This window comes from Meles meles, chromosome 7, assembly GCF_922984935.1.
Source record: "Meles meles chromosome 7, mMelMel3.1 paternal haplotype, whole genome shotgun sequence".
Classification (NCBI taxonomy): domain Eukaryota; kingdom Metazoa; phylum Chordata; class Mammalia; order Carnivora; family Mustelidae; genus Meles; species Meles meles.
Genome location: NC_060072.1, coordinates 39,233,375 through 39,250,384, shown reverse-complemented (window position 1 = coordinate 39,250,384; position 17,010 = coordinate 39,233,375). Strand labels below are relative to the sequence as shown.

Sequence of the window (17,010 nt, the reverse complement as noted above, 5' to 3'; positions counted from 1 at the left end):
ATGAACTGTCCACTCAAAAGCTTACTAATTCTAAATTTATTTAGAGCAAAAAGGAAATTATTTTTCCTAGCTATCACTCATCAGGGACCAAGAACCATACATACTTGTATTTGAATAGAAGGAAAGTCAATGGTTAAATCCATTGAAAATACTTAAATGGAACAGATGTAACCAAAAGGAGAACGGAAAAATGATTGAAAGCTACTTAAAAATGATTGTTGAAATAGCAACTGACATCCTAATATTTTTAGATATTCATTTGTAAAGTAAAAAAATAGATTTTTAGGGGTGCCTGGCTGGCTTAGTTGGTTGAGCACGTCACTCTTGATCTTAAGAGTTCACAATCAATCATAAGAAAATGAATTTTTAAGGTAATTCTTTAAAATTAAATTTAAATAAATAAATACTCACTTGTAGCAGGTAGGAACTGCCTGGATCTAATAAGCTGACAGCTTCATTCTGCATCGTGTTCTGTTGTGTAATTGCATCTTCACGTTTCCGCTCTTTCTGCCCTGCTTCATCATCATCATATTCATCTAAGCACTAGAAGAAAAAATAGTTTCCATTTTATTTCCACATAATACTAACAGATTGTATTGACAGTATGTGAAGATAGATTTGGATAGCATTAAAGAAGTATCTGTGCATTCAGAAACTAATTTATATGATAATGGTGTTCCTTTCAGTAATATGTTCATTTAATTCCTGTAAATTATCTGCTTAAGTCCCAAACTCCACATTCACACCCCTGACAACTTATCTTTCCTGTAGACTCTAAATAGCAGTGACAAAGCTTGCTTAAAAGGCAAGGTTTACTCATTCTTTCACATTCATTCAACAAGTAAATGAAAGCTGTCTACCTTAAAAAAGGCACTTTTCGGAGGGTAACAAATGATATACCCAAGACATGGAATTTATAGTCTAGTGGGAAGTTGACATAAGATATACATAGATATAGATGCAAATAACTCGATGATAAAGGCCATTTTCCAGCTTAGTACTACCTAAAAGTATATACAGAAAGAGTATTTTCACCTGGGGAATAGTCTTCTATAAAAACTCTGTAGAATTAAAAGATGGGTAAAATTTAGAACTGCAGATATAGAAAAAAGAAAATTTCTGATGGTGGGAAGAGCATATGGAAAGGTTGTTGCTAAAAAGCTGAATCAACATCCGCATTATCAATTTCCATACCCTACATGAAAAAAAGTCATAAACAGAAACAAATTTCTATTCATTACACCCACTGTGGAATGGGCTATCTGTTCCTTGCAAATAAACACACTCCTTTTTTTTTTTTTAAAGATTTTATTTATTTATTTGAGAGAGAGAGAACAAGAGATCACAAAAGCAGGGGGAACAGCTGAGGGAGAGGGAAAAGCAGGCAGCCCTAAGTGGGAATCGATCCCAAGGACATGGGATCATGACTTGAGCCAAAAGCAGATGCTTAACTGACTCAGACACCTAGGCACCCCTGCAACTGAACACATTCTTTTTTTTTTTTTTTAAAGATTTTATTTATTTATTTGACAGAGAGAGGTCACAAGTAGGCAGAGAGGCAGGCAGAGAGAGAGTGGAGGAAGCAGGCTCCCTGCTGAGCAGAGAGCCCGATGTGGGGCTCGATCCCAGGACCCTGAGATCATGACCTGAGCCGAAGGCCGAGGCTTTAACCCATGGAGCCACCCAGGCGCCCCAACTGAACACATTCTTAACCAGTATCGCCCTAAAGGGTTCTGTGAGACATGAAAAATAATGTTTCAGCAGGCAGCCTGTAAACAAGAAGGCACTAACGAAAGAAACAGGACCTACAAATTACAAAAAGAGAAAAAAAGTTAGATCACTGTGCAAATCAAGAAGGGACACTGGAATGTCTGGAATAGGAGGGACACGGTACATAAGCAGCACATTCAAAGATACAAGGCCCACGATGGGGGATATGGAAGAAAGCGCCTGAGATAGAGTCTTAGAAATTACAATGATATGGAAAGTGAGGGGAAAGAATGAAAGGGGTGAAATTCTAGAAAAATTCTCCTGCCCTCCCTATAATGCAATTGACTGTGTGTGCAGGTGTCATCTGGCCCTAAATGGGACTTGGGTATTGGTACAAAAACAATTATGATACTGAGGCTACTTGACTCTGAACCAGAAGACTAGTGTATTCTGCCATGATCCATGAAATTACAGCAGGTTAACATGGTTAGTATGCAAGTAGGGTAAGATCTCAAACCCTTCACCTCTTGACAGAGGTGAAGATTGGAAGGGCAATGCTCTGATCACAAAAAAACATAAATAACCTGAGAAGTGTGGACTTTTCACTACATAACACAGAAAGACGTTATGGTGCTACAATTCCCTGGAATATAAGTAAAACATAATCAAAACTGATGCAGGAATGGGGGGCACCTGGGAGGCTCAGATGGTTAAGCATCTGCTTTTGGCTCAGGTCATGATCTCCAAATCCTGGGATCCAGCCCCATGTCTGGCTCCTGGCTCAGCAAGGAGTCTGCTTCTCCCTCTCCCTCTGCTTCCCCCCACGCCCTGACTGTGGTCTCTCTGTCCCTCTCTCTTTCTCAAATGAATAAATAAAATCTTAAAAAAAAAAATGATTTTGGAAATAGAACCTATATAAAGCAGTTCAGGGTGAAAATTAACAGGGACCAAAGGTGGAGAGTAGACAACAAAGCAGACAATTTGATCCTATGAAAAATACCATATCCTAGGTAGAAAACAGAATCAATTAAAAGAAATCTAGTAAAGGGTACTAAAGTTTAAGAAACTAGTCCCGATTAGAAAAAGAATCTCTCTTAGGACTCTTTAAAAACCTTTCTCAGACCAATAGATGGTATCATGTTTAATGGCAAAATAGCAACAAAATTTAAAAGCAAAACCAGGGGCGCCTGGGTGGCTCAGTGGGTTAAAGCCTCTGCCTTCGGCTCGGGTCATGATCCCGGGGCCCTGGGATCGAGCCCCACATCGGGCTCTCTGCTCTGGAGCCTGCTTCCTCCTCTCTCTCTGCCTAGTTGTGATTTCTCTCTGTCAAATAAATAAAATATTAAAAAAAAAAGCACTTTATAAAAGCAAAACCAGACTTAAGACACTGATATGCATTCTACTATGAACAGAGTAATTAACATCATTCTGGAGGTGCTATCTGATAAAACCAGGTAAGAAAAAGAAAAGATTTCAGCAATAGGAAGAAGGCAAAATTCCATCACTTCAGATGATACAATTTTGTTGAAATAACATAAAAATATCTTAGAATTATTAAAGTTCATAACAATGGTTTTTATAGACGTATGCAAAAATTGCTTCCCAAAGTAACATCAACAGCCAGTCAGACTGTATAATTTTAATAGTAACTATAAAAATAAACCAAAAAACTTTATGAAAAAAACTACACAATTTTACTGAAAAACACAAATTAAAATCTATTCTTACATGGAGAAAAACCTAATGTTGTGAAGATGTCAATTATCTGTAAGCCAATTTATAAGTTAAATAAAGATTCCAATCAAAATCTTAAGGAAATTATTTGGGAAGTAAGGGTGACCATCTGGATAAATACATAAGACATCCAGAAAACTTAACTTTTTAAAAAAAGTTATGACAAAACAATCATGCTAACATTAAAATATATAAAACCACAATAATAAAAACTTTGTAATCAAGATCCTAAAATAGAAAAGAGAATAAAGTAAAGGAATTTCTCAATATACATTACTGAGATAAAAGATCAATCATTTAATGCAAAGTGCGGACTGAGAAGCAAGTGTATAAGATCTGGAAAAAATAAAGAGTAGTCTCATCTCTAGGCTTCTACTCCGTGAAAAGAATCATCTCATTCTCCAATACCTAGACTGCAAAAATCCCTGACCTTAGGATCAAATGTCAGTAGCATAATGCTAGAACTCTTAAATCCTACATAGTGTAGATAGAAAGTAAAAGTTGAAGCAGATAGCCATGAACTCCCTGAGCACTGGAATATTATTTTATTTATCTTTGTATTCATTTTCTGAGATCCAGTTCCTCAACACTAACCTCCCTTCCTTCCATTACCTCAATAAATGTATACTCCCTTACCAACACTTTAAAGAGAAAAAAAAATTTCAATAAATGCTTGATAAATGGATGAATGAGTTACCAAGATGAGACAAATCAGGGAGATGGACTATAGCAGCACCCCAAGATAAAAATAGAATATTCTTTTCTGTGGCAACACTGTTACCCACTGACCTGGGAACCTATCCATCACACACACTATCTCTGAGAAGAATGTGTGCATCTTACATTCCAGGCAGCTTGGATTACTTGATGAATCACAACTTCCCTCCAAGGTTCTTCTAGCAACCCGTAGAATTCTTTTAGCAACAAGCATCCTACAAATTCTCTAAGCTATCCTATTTAACTGGGATAAATATATCTAGAGGAAACTTTGGTGGAAATGGTGAGAAGAAAGAATGAAAGCAAAAAAGAATTGAGTTAGTGGACCAAAGTGGGTTAAGACATTTTCCACTTCTATTTCTTTTCTTTTTTTTTTTTTTAAGATTTTATTTATTTATTTGACAGACAGATCACAAGTAGGCAGAGAGGCAGGCAGAGAGAGAGAGGAGGAAGCAGGCTCCCTGCTGAGCAGAGAGCCCAATGCAGGGCTCCATCCCAGGACCCTGAGATCATGACCTGAGCCAAAGGCAGAGGCTTTAACCCACTGAGCCACCCAGGCATCCCTCCACTTTTATTTCTTGCAAAGATTAAGAATTCTTCTCTACATGCACAGCTGATGGTATTCTTAATGGAGACAGAGTTATTTTGGGGGTTTTTTGAAACACTTTTTCATTTTTAAGTAATTTTTGTTTTTAAGTAATCTTAAAAATTAAATTAATGTTTAAGTAATCTCTATACGCATCATAGGGCTCAAACTTACAACCCTGAGATCAAGAGTCACATGCTCTACTTAGACAGCCAGTCGTCCCAAGAGTAATTATTTTTTTAAAGATTTTATTCTTTATTTGACAGAAATCACAAGTAGGCAGAAAGGCAGGCATAGAGAGGGGAAGGGAAGCAGGCTCCCTGCCGAGCAGAGAGCCCAACCAGGGACTCGATCCCAGGACCCTGAGATCAAGACCTGAGCTGAAGGCAGAAGCAGGCTACCTGCTGAGCAGAGAGCCCGATAATGGGGCTTGATCCCAGGATCCTGAGATCATGACGGGAGCTGAAGGCAGAGGCTTAACCCACTGAGCCACTCAGGTGCCCCCAGAGTAATTTTTAAATAAGTACTAGCAAGAGGGAACCAAAAAGAATTCAAACATGTTTTAAAGTTTATTTCTGAGCACCTGGGGTGGCTCAGTGGGTTAAGCCTCTGCCTTCGGCTCCCGTCATGATCTCAGGATCCTGGGATCAAGCCCCATTATCGGGCTCTCTGCTCAGCAGGTAGCCTGCTTCCCCTCCCCCTCTGCCTGCCTCTCTGCCTACCTGTGATTCCGTTAAATAAATAAATAAAATCTTTTTTTAAAATTAAGTTTCTTTCTTTTTTTTTTTTAATTAATTTATTTATTTTTATTTGCTTATTTACAGCATAACAGTGTTCATTGTTTTGGCATCACACCCAGTGCTCCATGCAGTACGTACCCTCCCTATTACCCACCACCTGGTTCCTCAACCTCCCACCCCACCCCACCCCCTCCTGCCGCCCCTTCATAACCCTCTGGTTGTTTTTCACAGTCCATAGTCTCTCATGGTTCATCTCCCCTTCCAGTTTCCCTCAACTCCCTCTCCTCTCCATCTCCCCATGTCCTCCATGTTATTTGTTATGCTCCACAAATAAGTGAGACCATATGATACTTGACTCTCTCTGCTTGACTTATTTCGCTCAGCATAATTTCTTCCAGTCCCGTCCGTGTTGCTATAAAAGTTGGGTATTCGTCCTTTCTGATGGAGGCATAATACTCCATTGTGTATATGGACCACATCTTCCTTATCCATTCATCCGTTGAAGGGCATCTTGGTTCTTTCCACAGTTTGGCGACCGTAGCCATTGCTGCAATAAACATTGGGGTACAAATGGCCCTTCTTTTCACTACATCTGTATCTTTGGGGTAAATACCCAGCAGTGCAATTGCAGGGTCATAGGGAAGCTCTATTTTTAATTTCTTCAGGAATCTCCACACTGTTCTCCAAAGTGGCTGCACTAACTTGCATTCCCACCAACAGTGTAAGAGGGTTCCCCTTTCTCCACATCCTCTCCAGCACACGTTGTTTCCTGTCTTGCTAATTTTGGCCATTCTAACTGGTGTTAGGTGGTATCTCAATGTTGTTTTAATTTGAATCTCCCTGATGGCTAGTGATGATGAACATTTTTTCATGTGTCTGATAGCCATTTGTATGTCTTCGTTGGAGAAGTGTCTATTCATATCTTCTGCCCATTTTTTGATATGATTATCTGTTTTGTGTGTGTTGAGTTTGAGAAGTTCTTTGTAGATCCTGGATATCAACCTTTTGTCTGTACTGTCATTTACAAATATCTTCTCCCATTCCGTGGGTTGCCTCTTTGTTTTGTTGACTGTTTCCTTTGCTGTGCAGAAGCTTTTGATCTTGATGAAGTCCCAAAAGTTCATTTTTGCTTTTGTTTCCTTGGCCTTGAAAAGGGAGAGATCACAACTAACACCAAGGAAATAGAAACAATCATCAGAAATTATTACCAACAGTTATATGCCAATAAGCTAAGCAACCTAGATGAAATGGATGCATTCCTGGAAAGCTACAAACTCCCAAAATTGAACCAGGAAGAAATTGACAACCTGAATAGACCGATATCTAGTAATGAGATTGAAGCAGTGATCAAAAACCTCCCAAAAACCAAGAGCCCAGGACCTGACGGATTCCCTGGGGAATTCTACCAAACTTTCAAAGGAGAAATAACACCAATTCTCCTGAAGCTGTTCCAAAAAATTGAAGCAGAAGGAAAACTTCCAGACTCTTTTTATGAAGCCAGCATTACCCTGATCCCCAAACCAGGCAAAGACCCTACCAAAAAGGAGAATTTCAGACCAATATCACTGATGAATATGGATGCAAAGATTCTCAACAAGATCCTAGCAAACAGGATCCAGCAGCACATTAAAAAGATTATCCACCATGACCAGGTGGGATTCATCCCTGGGTTGCAAGGTTGGTTCAACATTCGCAAATCAATCAGTGTGATAGAACACATCAATAAGAGAAGAGAGAAGAACCACATGGTCCTCTCAATTGATGCAGAAAAAGCATTTGACAAAATCCAGCATCCGTTCCTGATGAAAACGCTTCAAAGTATAGGGATAGAGGGAACATTCCTGAACTTCATAAAATCTATCTATGAAAGACCCACAGCAAAAGTTTCTTTCTACTAATCAAAAGCTTTTTTTTTTTTTTAAAGATTTTTTATTTATTTATTTGACAGAGAGAGATCACAAGCAGGCAGAGAGGCAGGCAGAGAGAGAGGGGGAAGCAGGCTCCCCGCTGAGCAGAGAGCCCGATGCGGGGCTCGATCCCAGGACCCTGAGATCATGACCTGAGCCAAAGGCAGCGGCTTAATCCACTGAGCCACCCAGGCGCCCCTAATCAAAAGCTTTTTATCTGAGAGAGAGAAAGATGAGATAAAAATAAATGCTGGTTCTATATTATAACTACACCAGCAACGTGGAACTCAATGCACTCTCTTCCCAGTTCTTATTTCTAGATAAATATAATCATGTCAAAGTTACTGTATCCTTTTACATAGAATAGAGAGAACTGCATGAGAACGGGGTTAACAATTATTTTAAACGGAAACCAAAAAGTTTTATGAAATGACATTTTTTAAACAAAATGAGAATAAGTATCACTGATTGTCACCAAGCTCTTTATTATTCCCAAAACTGCATTTTGGAGCACCAGTATTTTGGCAAATAAAACTCCTGAATAAAAAAAAAGTATGATTTTTCATTTCTTTTTTTGGGGGGGGCATATAATGTACCTTGTCTTTATTTCTTTTCAGTTTTCCAGAATTCATTGTTTATGCACCACACCCAGTGCTCCATGCAACATGTGCCCTCCATAATACCCAACACCAAGCTCACCCAACCCTGCATCCTCCTCCCCTCCAAAACCCTCAGTTTGTTTCTCAGAGTCCACAGCCTCTCATGGTTGGTCTCCCCCCCCAATTTCCCCTAACTCACATCTCTCCATCTCCCAATGTCTTCCGTGTTATTCCTTATGCTCCACAAGCGAAACCATATAATTGACTCTGCTTGACTTATTTCACTCAGCATAATCTCTTCCTGTCCCGTCCATGTTGATACAAAAGTTGGGTATTCATCCTTTCTGATGGAGGCATAATACTCCATAGTATACATGGACTGTATCTTCTTTAGTCATTCGTCTGTTAAAGGGCATCTTGGTTTTTTGCCACAGTTTGGTGACTGTGGCCACTGCTGCTATGAACACTGGGGTACAGACAGCCCTTCTTTTCACTACATCTGTATCTTTGGGGTAAATACCCAATAGTGCAATTGCAGGGTCATAGGGAAGCTCTATTTTTCATTTCTTAAGGAATCTCCACACTGTTTTCCAAAGTGGCTGCACCAACTTGCATTCCCACCAACAGTGTAAGAAGGCTTTCTTTTCTCCATACCCTCTCCAACACATGTTGTTTCCTGTCTTGATAATTTTGGCCATTCTGACTGTTGTGTGTTGTAAGGTGGTATCTCAATGTGGTTTTGATTTGAATCTCCCTGATGGCTAATGATGACAAACATTTTTTCATGTGTCTGTTAGCCATTTGTATGTCTTCATTGGAGAAGGGTCTGTTCATGTGTCCTGCCCATTTTTTGACACGATTATATGTGTCTTTTGCAAATATCTTCTCCTGTTCCGTGGGTTGCCTCTTTTTTGTTGTTGTTGACTGCTTCCTTTGCTGTGCAGAAGCTTTTGATCTTGAGGAAGTCCCAAAAGTTCATTTTTGCTTTTTTTACCTTTGCCTTTGGAGACGTTGTCTTGAAAGAAGTTGCTGTGGCCCATGTCAAAGAGGTTACTGCCTATGTTCTCCTCGAGGATTTTGATAGACTCCTGCCTCACGCTGAGGTCTTTTATCCATTTCCAGTTTATCTTTGTGTATGGTGTAAGAGAATAGTCAAGTTTCATTCTTCTATACATATAGCTGTCCAATTTTCCCAGCACCATTTATTGAAGAGACTGTCTTTTTTCCACTATATATTTTTTCCTAGTTTGTCGAAGATTATTTAACCACAGAGTTGCGGGTCCATATCTAGGCTCTCTACTCTGTTCCACTGGTCTGTGTGTCTGTTTTTGTGCCAGTACCATGCTGACTTGGTGATCATAGCTTTGTAGTAAAGCTTGAAATCAGGCAACGTGATGTCCTCAGTTTTGTTTTTCTTTTTCAACATTTCCTTAGCAATCTGGGGTTTCTTCTGGTTCATACAATTTTAGGATTGTTTGTTCCAGCTCTTTGAAAAATGCTCTTTGAAAAGGGCATTGAAAGTATAGACTGCTATAGGCAGTATACACATTTTAACAATGTTTAGTCTTCCAATCCATGAGCATGGAATGGCCTTCCATCTTATTGTGTCTTCAATTTCTTTCATTAAGTGTTCTGTAGTTCCTCGAGTAGATTCTTTACCTCTTTGGTTAGGTTTATTCCCAGGTATCTTATGTTTCTTGGTGCTACAGTAAATGGAACCGATCCTCTAACTTCCTTTTCTGCATTTTCATTGTTAGTGTATAAGAAAGGAACTGATTTCTGTATATTGATTTTGTATCCTGCCACATTACTGATTTGCTGTATAAGTTCTAGTAGTTTGGGGGTGGAGTCTTTTGGGTTTCCCATATAAAGTATCATGTCATCTGTGAAGAGAGAGAGTTTGACTTCTTCACTGCCAACTGGAATACCTTTTATTTCTTTTTGTTGTCTGATTGCTGTTGCTAGGACTAGTACTATGTTGAACAAGACTGGCAAGAGTGGGCATCCTTGTCATGTTCCTGATCTCAAAGGGAAAGCTGTCAGCTTTTCCCCACTGAGGATGATATTTGCTGTGGGTTTTTCATAGATTTCATGAAGTTGAGGAATGTTCCCTCTATCCCTATACTTTGAAGCGTTTTAATCAGGAACGAATGCTGTACCTTGTCAAATGCTTTTTCTCTATCAATTGAGAGGACCATGAGGTTCTTCTCTCTTCTCTTACTGATTTGTTCTATCACATTGATTGATTTGTGAATGTTGAACCACCCCTGCATCCCCTGGATAAATCCTACCTGGTCATGGTGGATAATCTTTTTAATGTATTGTTGGATACTATTAGCTAGGATCTTGTTGAGAATCTTAGCATCCATATTCGTCATGGATATTGGTCTGAAATTCTCCTTTCTGGTGGGGTCTTTGCCTGGTTTGGGGATCAGGGTAATGCTGGCTTCATAAAGAATCTGGAAGTTTTCCTTCTGCTTCAATTTTTTGAAACAGCTTCAAGAGAATAGGTATTATTTCTTCTTTGAATGTTTGGTAGAATTCCCCAGGGAATTCGTCAGGTCCTGGGCTCTTGTTTTTTGGGAGGTTTTTGATCACTGCTTCGATCTTACTAGATACTGGTCTATTCAGGTTGTCAATTTCTTCCTGATTCAGTTTTGGAAGTTTATAGGTTTCCAGGAATGCATCCATTTCGTCGAGGTTGCTTAACTTATTGGCATATAACTGTTGATAATAATTTCTGATGATTACTTCTATTTCCTTGGTGTTAGTCGTGATCTCTCCCTTTTCATTCACAATTTTATTAATTTGGGTCCTCTCTCTTTTCTTTTGGATTAGTTTGGCCAATGGCTTATCGATCTTATTCTTTCAAAAAACCAGCTTCTAGGGGTGCCTGGGTGGCTCAGTGGATTAAGCCGCTGCCTTCGGCTCAGGTCATGATCTCAGGGTACTGGGATCGAGCCCCGCATCGGGATCTCTGCTCTGCAGGGAGCCTGCTTCCTCCTCTCTCTCTGCCTACCTCTCTGCCTACTTGTGATCTCTCTCTCTGTCAAATAAATAAATAAAATCTTAAAAAAAAAAAAACCCTTCTAGTTTCATTGATGTGTTCTACTGTATCTCTAGTTTCTATCTCATTGATATCTGCTCTAATCTTGATTATTTCCCTTCTTGTGTGGAGGCTGGCTTAATTTGCTGTTGATTGTCCAGTTCTTTAAGGTGTAAAGAGAATTGGTGTATTCTGGATTTTTTCAAATTTTTTTGAAGGAGGTTTGGATGGCTATGTATTTCCCCCTTAGGACCGCCTTTGCTGTATCCCATAGGTTTGGGACTAAAGTGTCTTCATTCTCATTGTTTACCATGAATTGTTTAAGTTCTTCTTTGATTTCCTGGTTGAACCAAACAATCTTAAGCAAGGTGGTCTTTAGCTTCCAGGTGTCTGAATTCCTTCCAAACTTTTTCTTATGGTTGAGTTCCAGTTTCAAAGCACTGTGGTCTGAGAATATTCAGGGAATAATCTCCATCTTTTGGTATAAGTTGAGTCCTGATTTGTGACTCAGTATGTGGTCTATTCTGGAGAAAGTTCCAGAGAACTTTTTTAAACCTATTTACTTTTTTTAAACCTATTTAACCTTTTTTAACCTCATCACAACGAGAGGTTCAATACAACAAATTTCATAATAGTAACCTTTTAACTTGAACTTTTTTGGATACATATACCTGTTTTTCTTTTTGCTTTTCTATTTTTTTTAATATTCATATAGAAATAAGCTTCAAGATAATCCTCTTTCCCCAATCAATACTATCCCTATATACTATCCCTCTAAATAAACCAGTTTTAAATCCCCCTTTATCTCTGGAAAGTTAAGTCCTTTAACAAAGATATCAAGATACACCCAGGAAGAATCAAAATAACCTTCCTTGCCCACACTAAGGATTTATAATCACCCTTCCATCTTTTCTTCTGTCAGTGTTTCTGTATATTTGTTTTTCTGGTAATATATAAATCTTATACTTGGGGTTCATTTTCACAGGGTTCTTTTTTTCTTGTCATTTACTTTTGTCGGTCTTTTTGTTTGTCTGTTTTTGTTTGTATACCTTATAAATCTTACCTTTGGGGCCCATTCCGGCTGGGTCTTCTTTCTCTCTCGCTCTCTTTTTTTTTTTTTTTTTTTTTCTGTCTCTCTCTTCCTCTCTCTTTTTTTTCTTTTTTCTTTCTTTTTGGTGGGGAGTCCCGATAGCTCAGAAGTGTGCTAGGGTTCACCCTGCCCGGATCATGTTTGATACATTCAGCTACACATCCCCTCAGCCATCTCTCACCAAAATGACTAGGAGGAGGAATGCCCAATAGAGGAAAAATTCAGAGATTGTGCCCTCTCCATCAGAGCTATTGGATATGGATATAAACCGTATGTTGGAAAGGGAATTCAGGGTAACAATTATCCAGGCAATGGCTAGGTTAGAGAACACCATTAATGACAACCTGGAATCAATTAGGGCAGAAGTGAAAGCCACCAGGGAAGAAGTTAAAAATGCTATCAATGAGTTCCAATCTAATCTAAATTCTCTAATAGCTAGGGTAACTGAGGCAGAAGATAGAATTAGTGATCTAGAGGACAAACTAAGAGAAAAAGGATCAGGAGGAGGCCTGGAACAAACAGCTTAGAAGCCATGAAAACAGAATTAGGGAAATAAATGATTCCATGAAACGTTCCAGTGTCAGAATTACTGGAATCACTGAGGGGGAGGAGAAAGAAAGAAGACTAGAAGATATAGCTGAACAAATTCTCCATGAAAATCTTCCCAATCTGGGGAATGGAACCAGCATTCCTGTCCTAGGGCAGAAAGGTCTCCCCACCAAGATCATAGAATCTAGAAAGACCTCCAGATACCTGATTGTGAAACTGATGAAATCATAATTTTAGACAGGAGCCCTTAAGAACAGCTAGGGGGAAGAGATTCCTTACATACAGAGGAAGGCCCATCAGAATAACGTCAGACCTATACTGAAATACCTAAGATACTGATGATATACACTGAGCTAATATGTCATCTGAGATCTGCTTCAAAATAACACAAGAAATAAAATGGGTAGTGTGTGGTGCATATAGATAAAACTTGCCAGAAGTTGATAACTGCTGAAGCTGAAGGAGGCATACATGGAGAACTTCATTACAACATTTTCCTTAATTTTGTACATAATTAAAAGTCCCATAAGGTTTTTAAAAAAGCAGTAAAATTTAACTGACCATTTACTGAACAACTAAAACTAGATAAATATTTATTCTAAGGGTGTTTGGGGGGTTCAGTTATTAGGCAGCTGCCTTAGGCTCAGGTCATGAACCCAGACTCCTGTGATGGAGCCCTGCATCAGGCTCCCTGCTTGGTGGGAAGCCTGCTTCTCCCTCTCCCACTTCCTCTACTTGTGTTCCCTCTCTCTCTATCAAATAAATAAATAAAATCTTTAAAATATACATATATTTTATTCTAAGTAACACAACTCTTCTGCTTCTAGAGAATAAAATGATGGAGTATTATTCACAAAGTGTTTTCCAAGAAATGGGAAATGTTTGCAATTTGATGCAAAGTGAAAAAAACATATGAAATTCACTCAGCATATCACAACCCAGAATTTTTATGAAGAAAAAGAAAACAGAACAGAAAATATCAAAGAACATTTTTTTGTACAACTTTTGTTTTGGACTGTCTGTGAATGTACTGCCTCAGTATAAGACAGAATTAGTAGGAGTTGCAGGGAAAAGAGTGGCTATGAGTTGACAATGGCTATAGCTAGATGACAGCTGGATAAGCATTTACCTACCCTGCAGTTCTATATATGTATATTTTTATTTTTTATTTTTTAATTTTAAAGAGACTTTCTGGAGGGATTCTATCAGATCTCATTTCCACATCTACTTTGGACACTGAGAGCAGGCCAAGCTTCCCCAGGTCTCATCCATCACTGTACAGACCCTCATATTTCCATCTTATTCTGTACATTCTATAACCTGCTTTAATCCTATATCCCCCTCCTCTCCCTTCCAAATCATCCCATTGTATCCTCTGAATTTCTGTAGATTAATATTTTGCTCTCCTCAACTGCAGAATGAAGTCTAGCTGGCTCCCTGAAAAATCCCTTTCCCCTATGGCTGTCTCAACCAAAAGCTTTGGTGTTTTAATTTCTCTAGTGTCAAAAAAAAAAAAAAAAAAGTCTCTAGTGTCTTTTCTGACTACCAATCTAGAACAAGTCTCTCCTGTGGTCACAAAGCCCAGTGATTCTCATTCAGTCAATACCACTCCCTACAAGGCATGGAATTTTTTGAAGGCATTTTTGGTCATATTGATGACTAAGCCATGCTACTGGTTTATGGATGAGAGGCATGGAATGAATATCTTGCAATTTGAAAAACTAGTCCCTCTAAGAAAGAACTGACCCATATCCCATTCAACCGCAGAATGTAATACTGAACAGTCATGCAGGTGAAAAACCCATTATTATAATTATCTGAGCTTAAACATATTCTACCTCTAAAACACAGTATGTTTTGGGGGTGGTTTACAGCATTTTAAAATATATAGAGATCTTTCCAGGAAGAAAACTATATCCTGTAAACGATATTTTGTTAGTAATCTTATGAAAAAATTTGCTTGACATTTCAGAAAATATCACTAACAGCAAAACTATTCATGGTATTTGAGTCATTAATAAAGCACACTTTTATCAGTCCAAAACAAAGTTTGAAAGCCAATGCATTATGTTTTTATAGCTCTAAGACTTTGCTTAAGGCAACAGATTCCGCCATCACAATAGCAACATCACCACAGTATATCACACTTATTACAAAACATGGCACATATAGTACATATTCAATGTCTGCTGAACTAAATACTGGGTTGCATAGTGAAAGACAAGACTAGACTGACCCAGGTTAAAAAGGACACTGAAACTAAGGAGAAGTTGGGACTTAAAGTCCTAAATACAAAGTAACCAGACAATCATCACTTAATTTCTTCAACAAATGAGAGACATACTGGTTTTCAAAGACTAACCACAGAGTGATATATATGTGAAATACACACATAAGCTTGGCTTAGAAATCTTAAGGCTGTAGTTTCCCGCTACTACTAAAATTTTTATTACTATACCTCAAAGGTTTTTGGGTTTTTTACTTCTTTTCAGTTCAAACTCATTTCCCTTTTATTAAAGTCCAAGTTACCATTACATCGTTCGGTATTTAATAAAGGAAAACTTGTTCAAATAAGGTAAAATGTCATCCAGGATGATGAACCATCATCCAGGTCCATGATGACCATGGAGTATTTCCAAATACTTGAAATCAGTATTTCCAGGTGGTTGTTTACAGCAAGTAGCATCCTGCATAAATCTTTAGGAAGCCCATCTATGAAGTTTATACTTGTCAAGGCCCAATTCCTCTGGAGTGGAGATTCTCAGTTTATTTAAAGTTGATCTAAGTTCCTGAATGACTTAAGGGTAGATTTCCTTATGAGGTCCTACTTTGTTCTTAACAACCTCTAGGATGAAAACCACATTAGCAAAATCATTTAACCACCTACATGCCAGCAAAGCAGCATCACTGATTTTTGGATTCTGGAACCAGATCATAGCCAACAAGCATGTTCATCCCTTCACAATTTCCAGGCATCAATATCCGGCTTGTAGAAGTATGTCACCCAGTGAACATCAAATTCCTCATCTGTTTCCTCTGACCCACAAGAGAAGCAGCAAACTGGACAGTGGCAGTGGGGCAGAGGGCCTGGGGCCAGGTACAGGAGGCCTCAAGGGCTGGTAATGGCCATTACAGCTACTGCTACAGTACAAAAGAGAACAACACCAAGCCTAATGGTGAAGTCAGCATGTACTCTACGTCAAGGTTTTTAATATATCAAAAATGTAGTAGGTTCATAGAATAAAATAACTAAAAAGGATCCATTTCATAGCCACTTTTACCTATCAATTTTATAAGGCAGAATTCCATGAAATTCAGGAGTTCAGAAAAAGCAATCAACATACCATTTGACAACTTTATTATTTTTTTAAAATATGTATGTATTTGAGAGAGGGAGTGCGCGTGTGTGAGGAATGGGGTGGGGGATGGGTACAGAGAGAGAGGGAGGAGCAGACTTCCCTGTTGAGCACAGAGCCCCATATGGAGCTCAATCTCAGGACTCGGGAGATCATGACCTGAGCTGAAATTCAGAGTTAGCTGCTTAACCGACTGACCTACCCAGACGTCTGTCCCCATTTGCCAACTTTAAACACAATTTTATTAAGGTATTTTTAAATGTTTGTAATATATGGAAAACAGCACATTCCACGGACTTTTTACTTACATCAGTAAGAATTCTTGGACAGTAGGGGTATACCTAACCATAACAGATAACCATCATTCGCAACTATTATTTATCTAAAACTATGCATACAAAACAAAATACAATTTTAAAAAATTCTGATTCGAACACACTGGGAATTGTCAAAATTAATTTTTGCTAAATATAAATGCTTAAGCCTAGTTTCGAGACTTTGATATTTTGACAGAATAAATTGTGTAGTATACTATCTAGTTCTTGGAGGAGTTCAGCTAGATACTGCTTCACAGTCCTCTCTTTTTTCATAGCTATTCTTTTTCATAAGCAATGAGTCTTAGAAAGAATGAAATAATTCACTGATCTCCAAACAATACTGAATAGTTCATAAATCCATTAAAAAATGCTAATTCCTTTAATTTTCAGAATTCCCCCCAATTTTAATATTCTCTTCTATCCAAATGCTGAAGTCTTTATAACATATGCATATCTGATCTTAAAATAAAGAATCCCCACAAATTCCTTAAGTGTTCTCATTTTTCAATAAATTTTTGCAAAGTATAAATACTTCTCCAGGGCACAGGACATTTTCCTCATATGAATTAGAATAAGGACAAAAATTAAAACAGAACTGGGGCTCCTGGGTGGCTCAGTGGGTTGATGCTTCTGCCTTCGGCTCAGGTCATGATCTCAGG

General features: G+C 38.4%; 1 protein-coding gene across 2 annotated transcripts in view; it reads right to left on the bottom strand.

Moving 5' to 3' along the window:
- PAWR (pro-apoptotic WT1 regulator) overlaps positions 1 to 17,010 on the bottom strand; it is a 119,921-nt gene that overhangs the window by 45,343 nt on the left and 57,568 nt on the right. For both annotated transcript variants that reach the window (XM_046012991.1, XM_046012990.1), the window contains exon 3: positions 412 to 543. In XM_046012991.1, the coding sequence (XP_045868947.1) occupies positions 412 to 543 (132 nt within the window). The remainder of the gene's footprint in view (positions 1 to 411; positions 544 to 17,010) is intronic.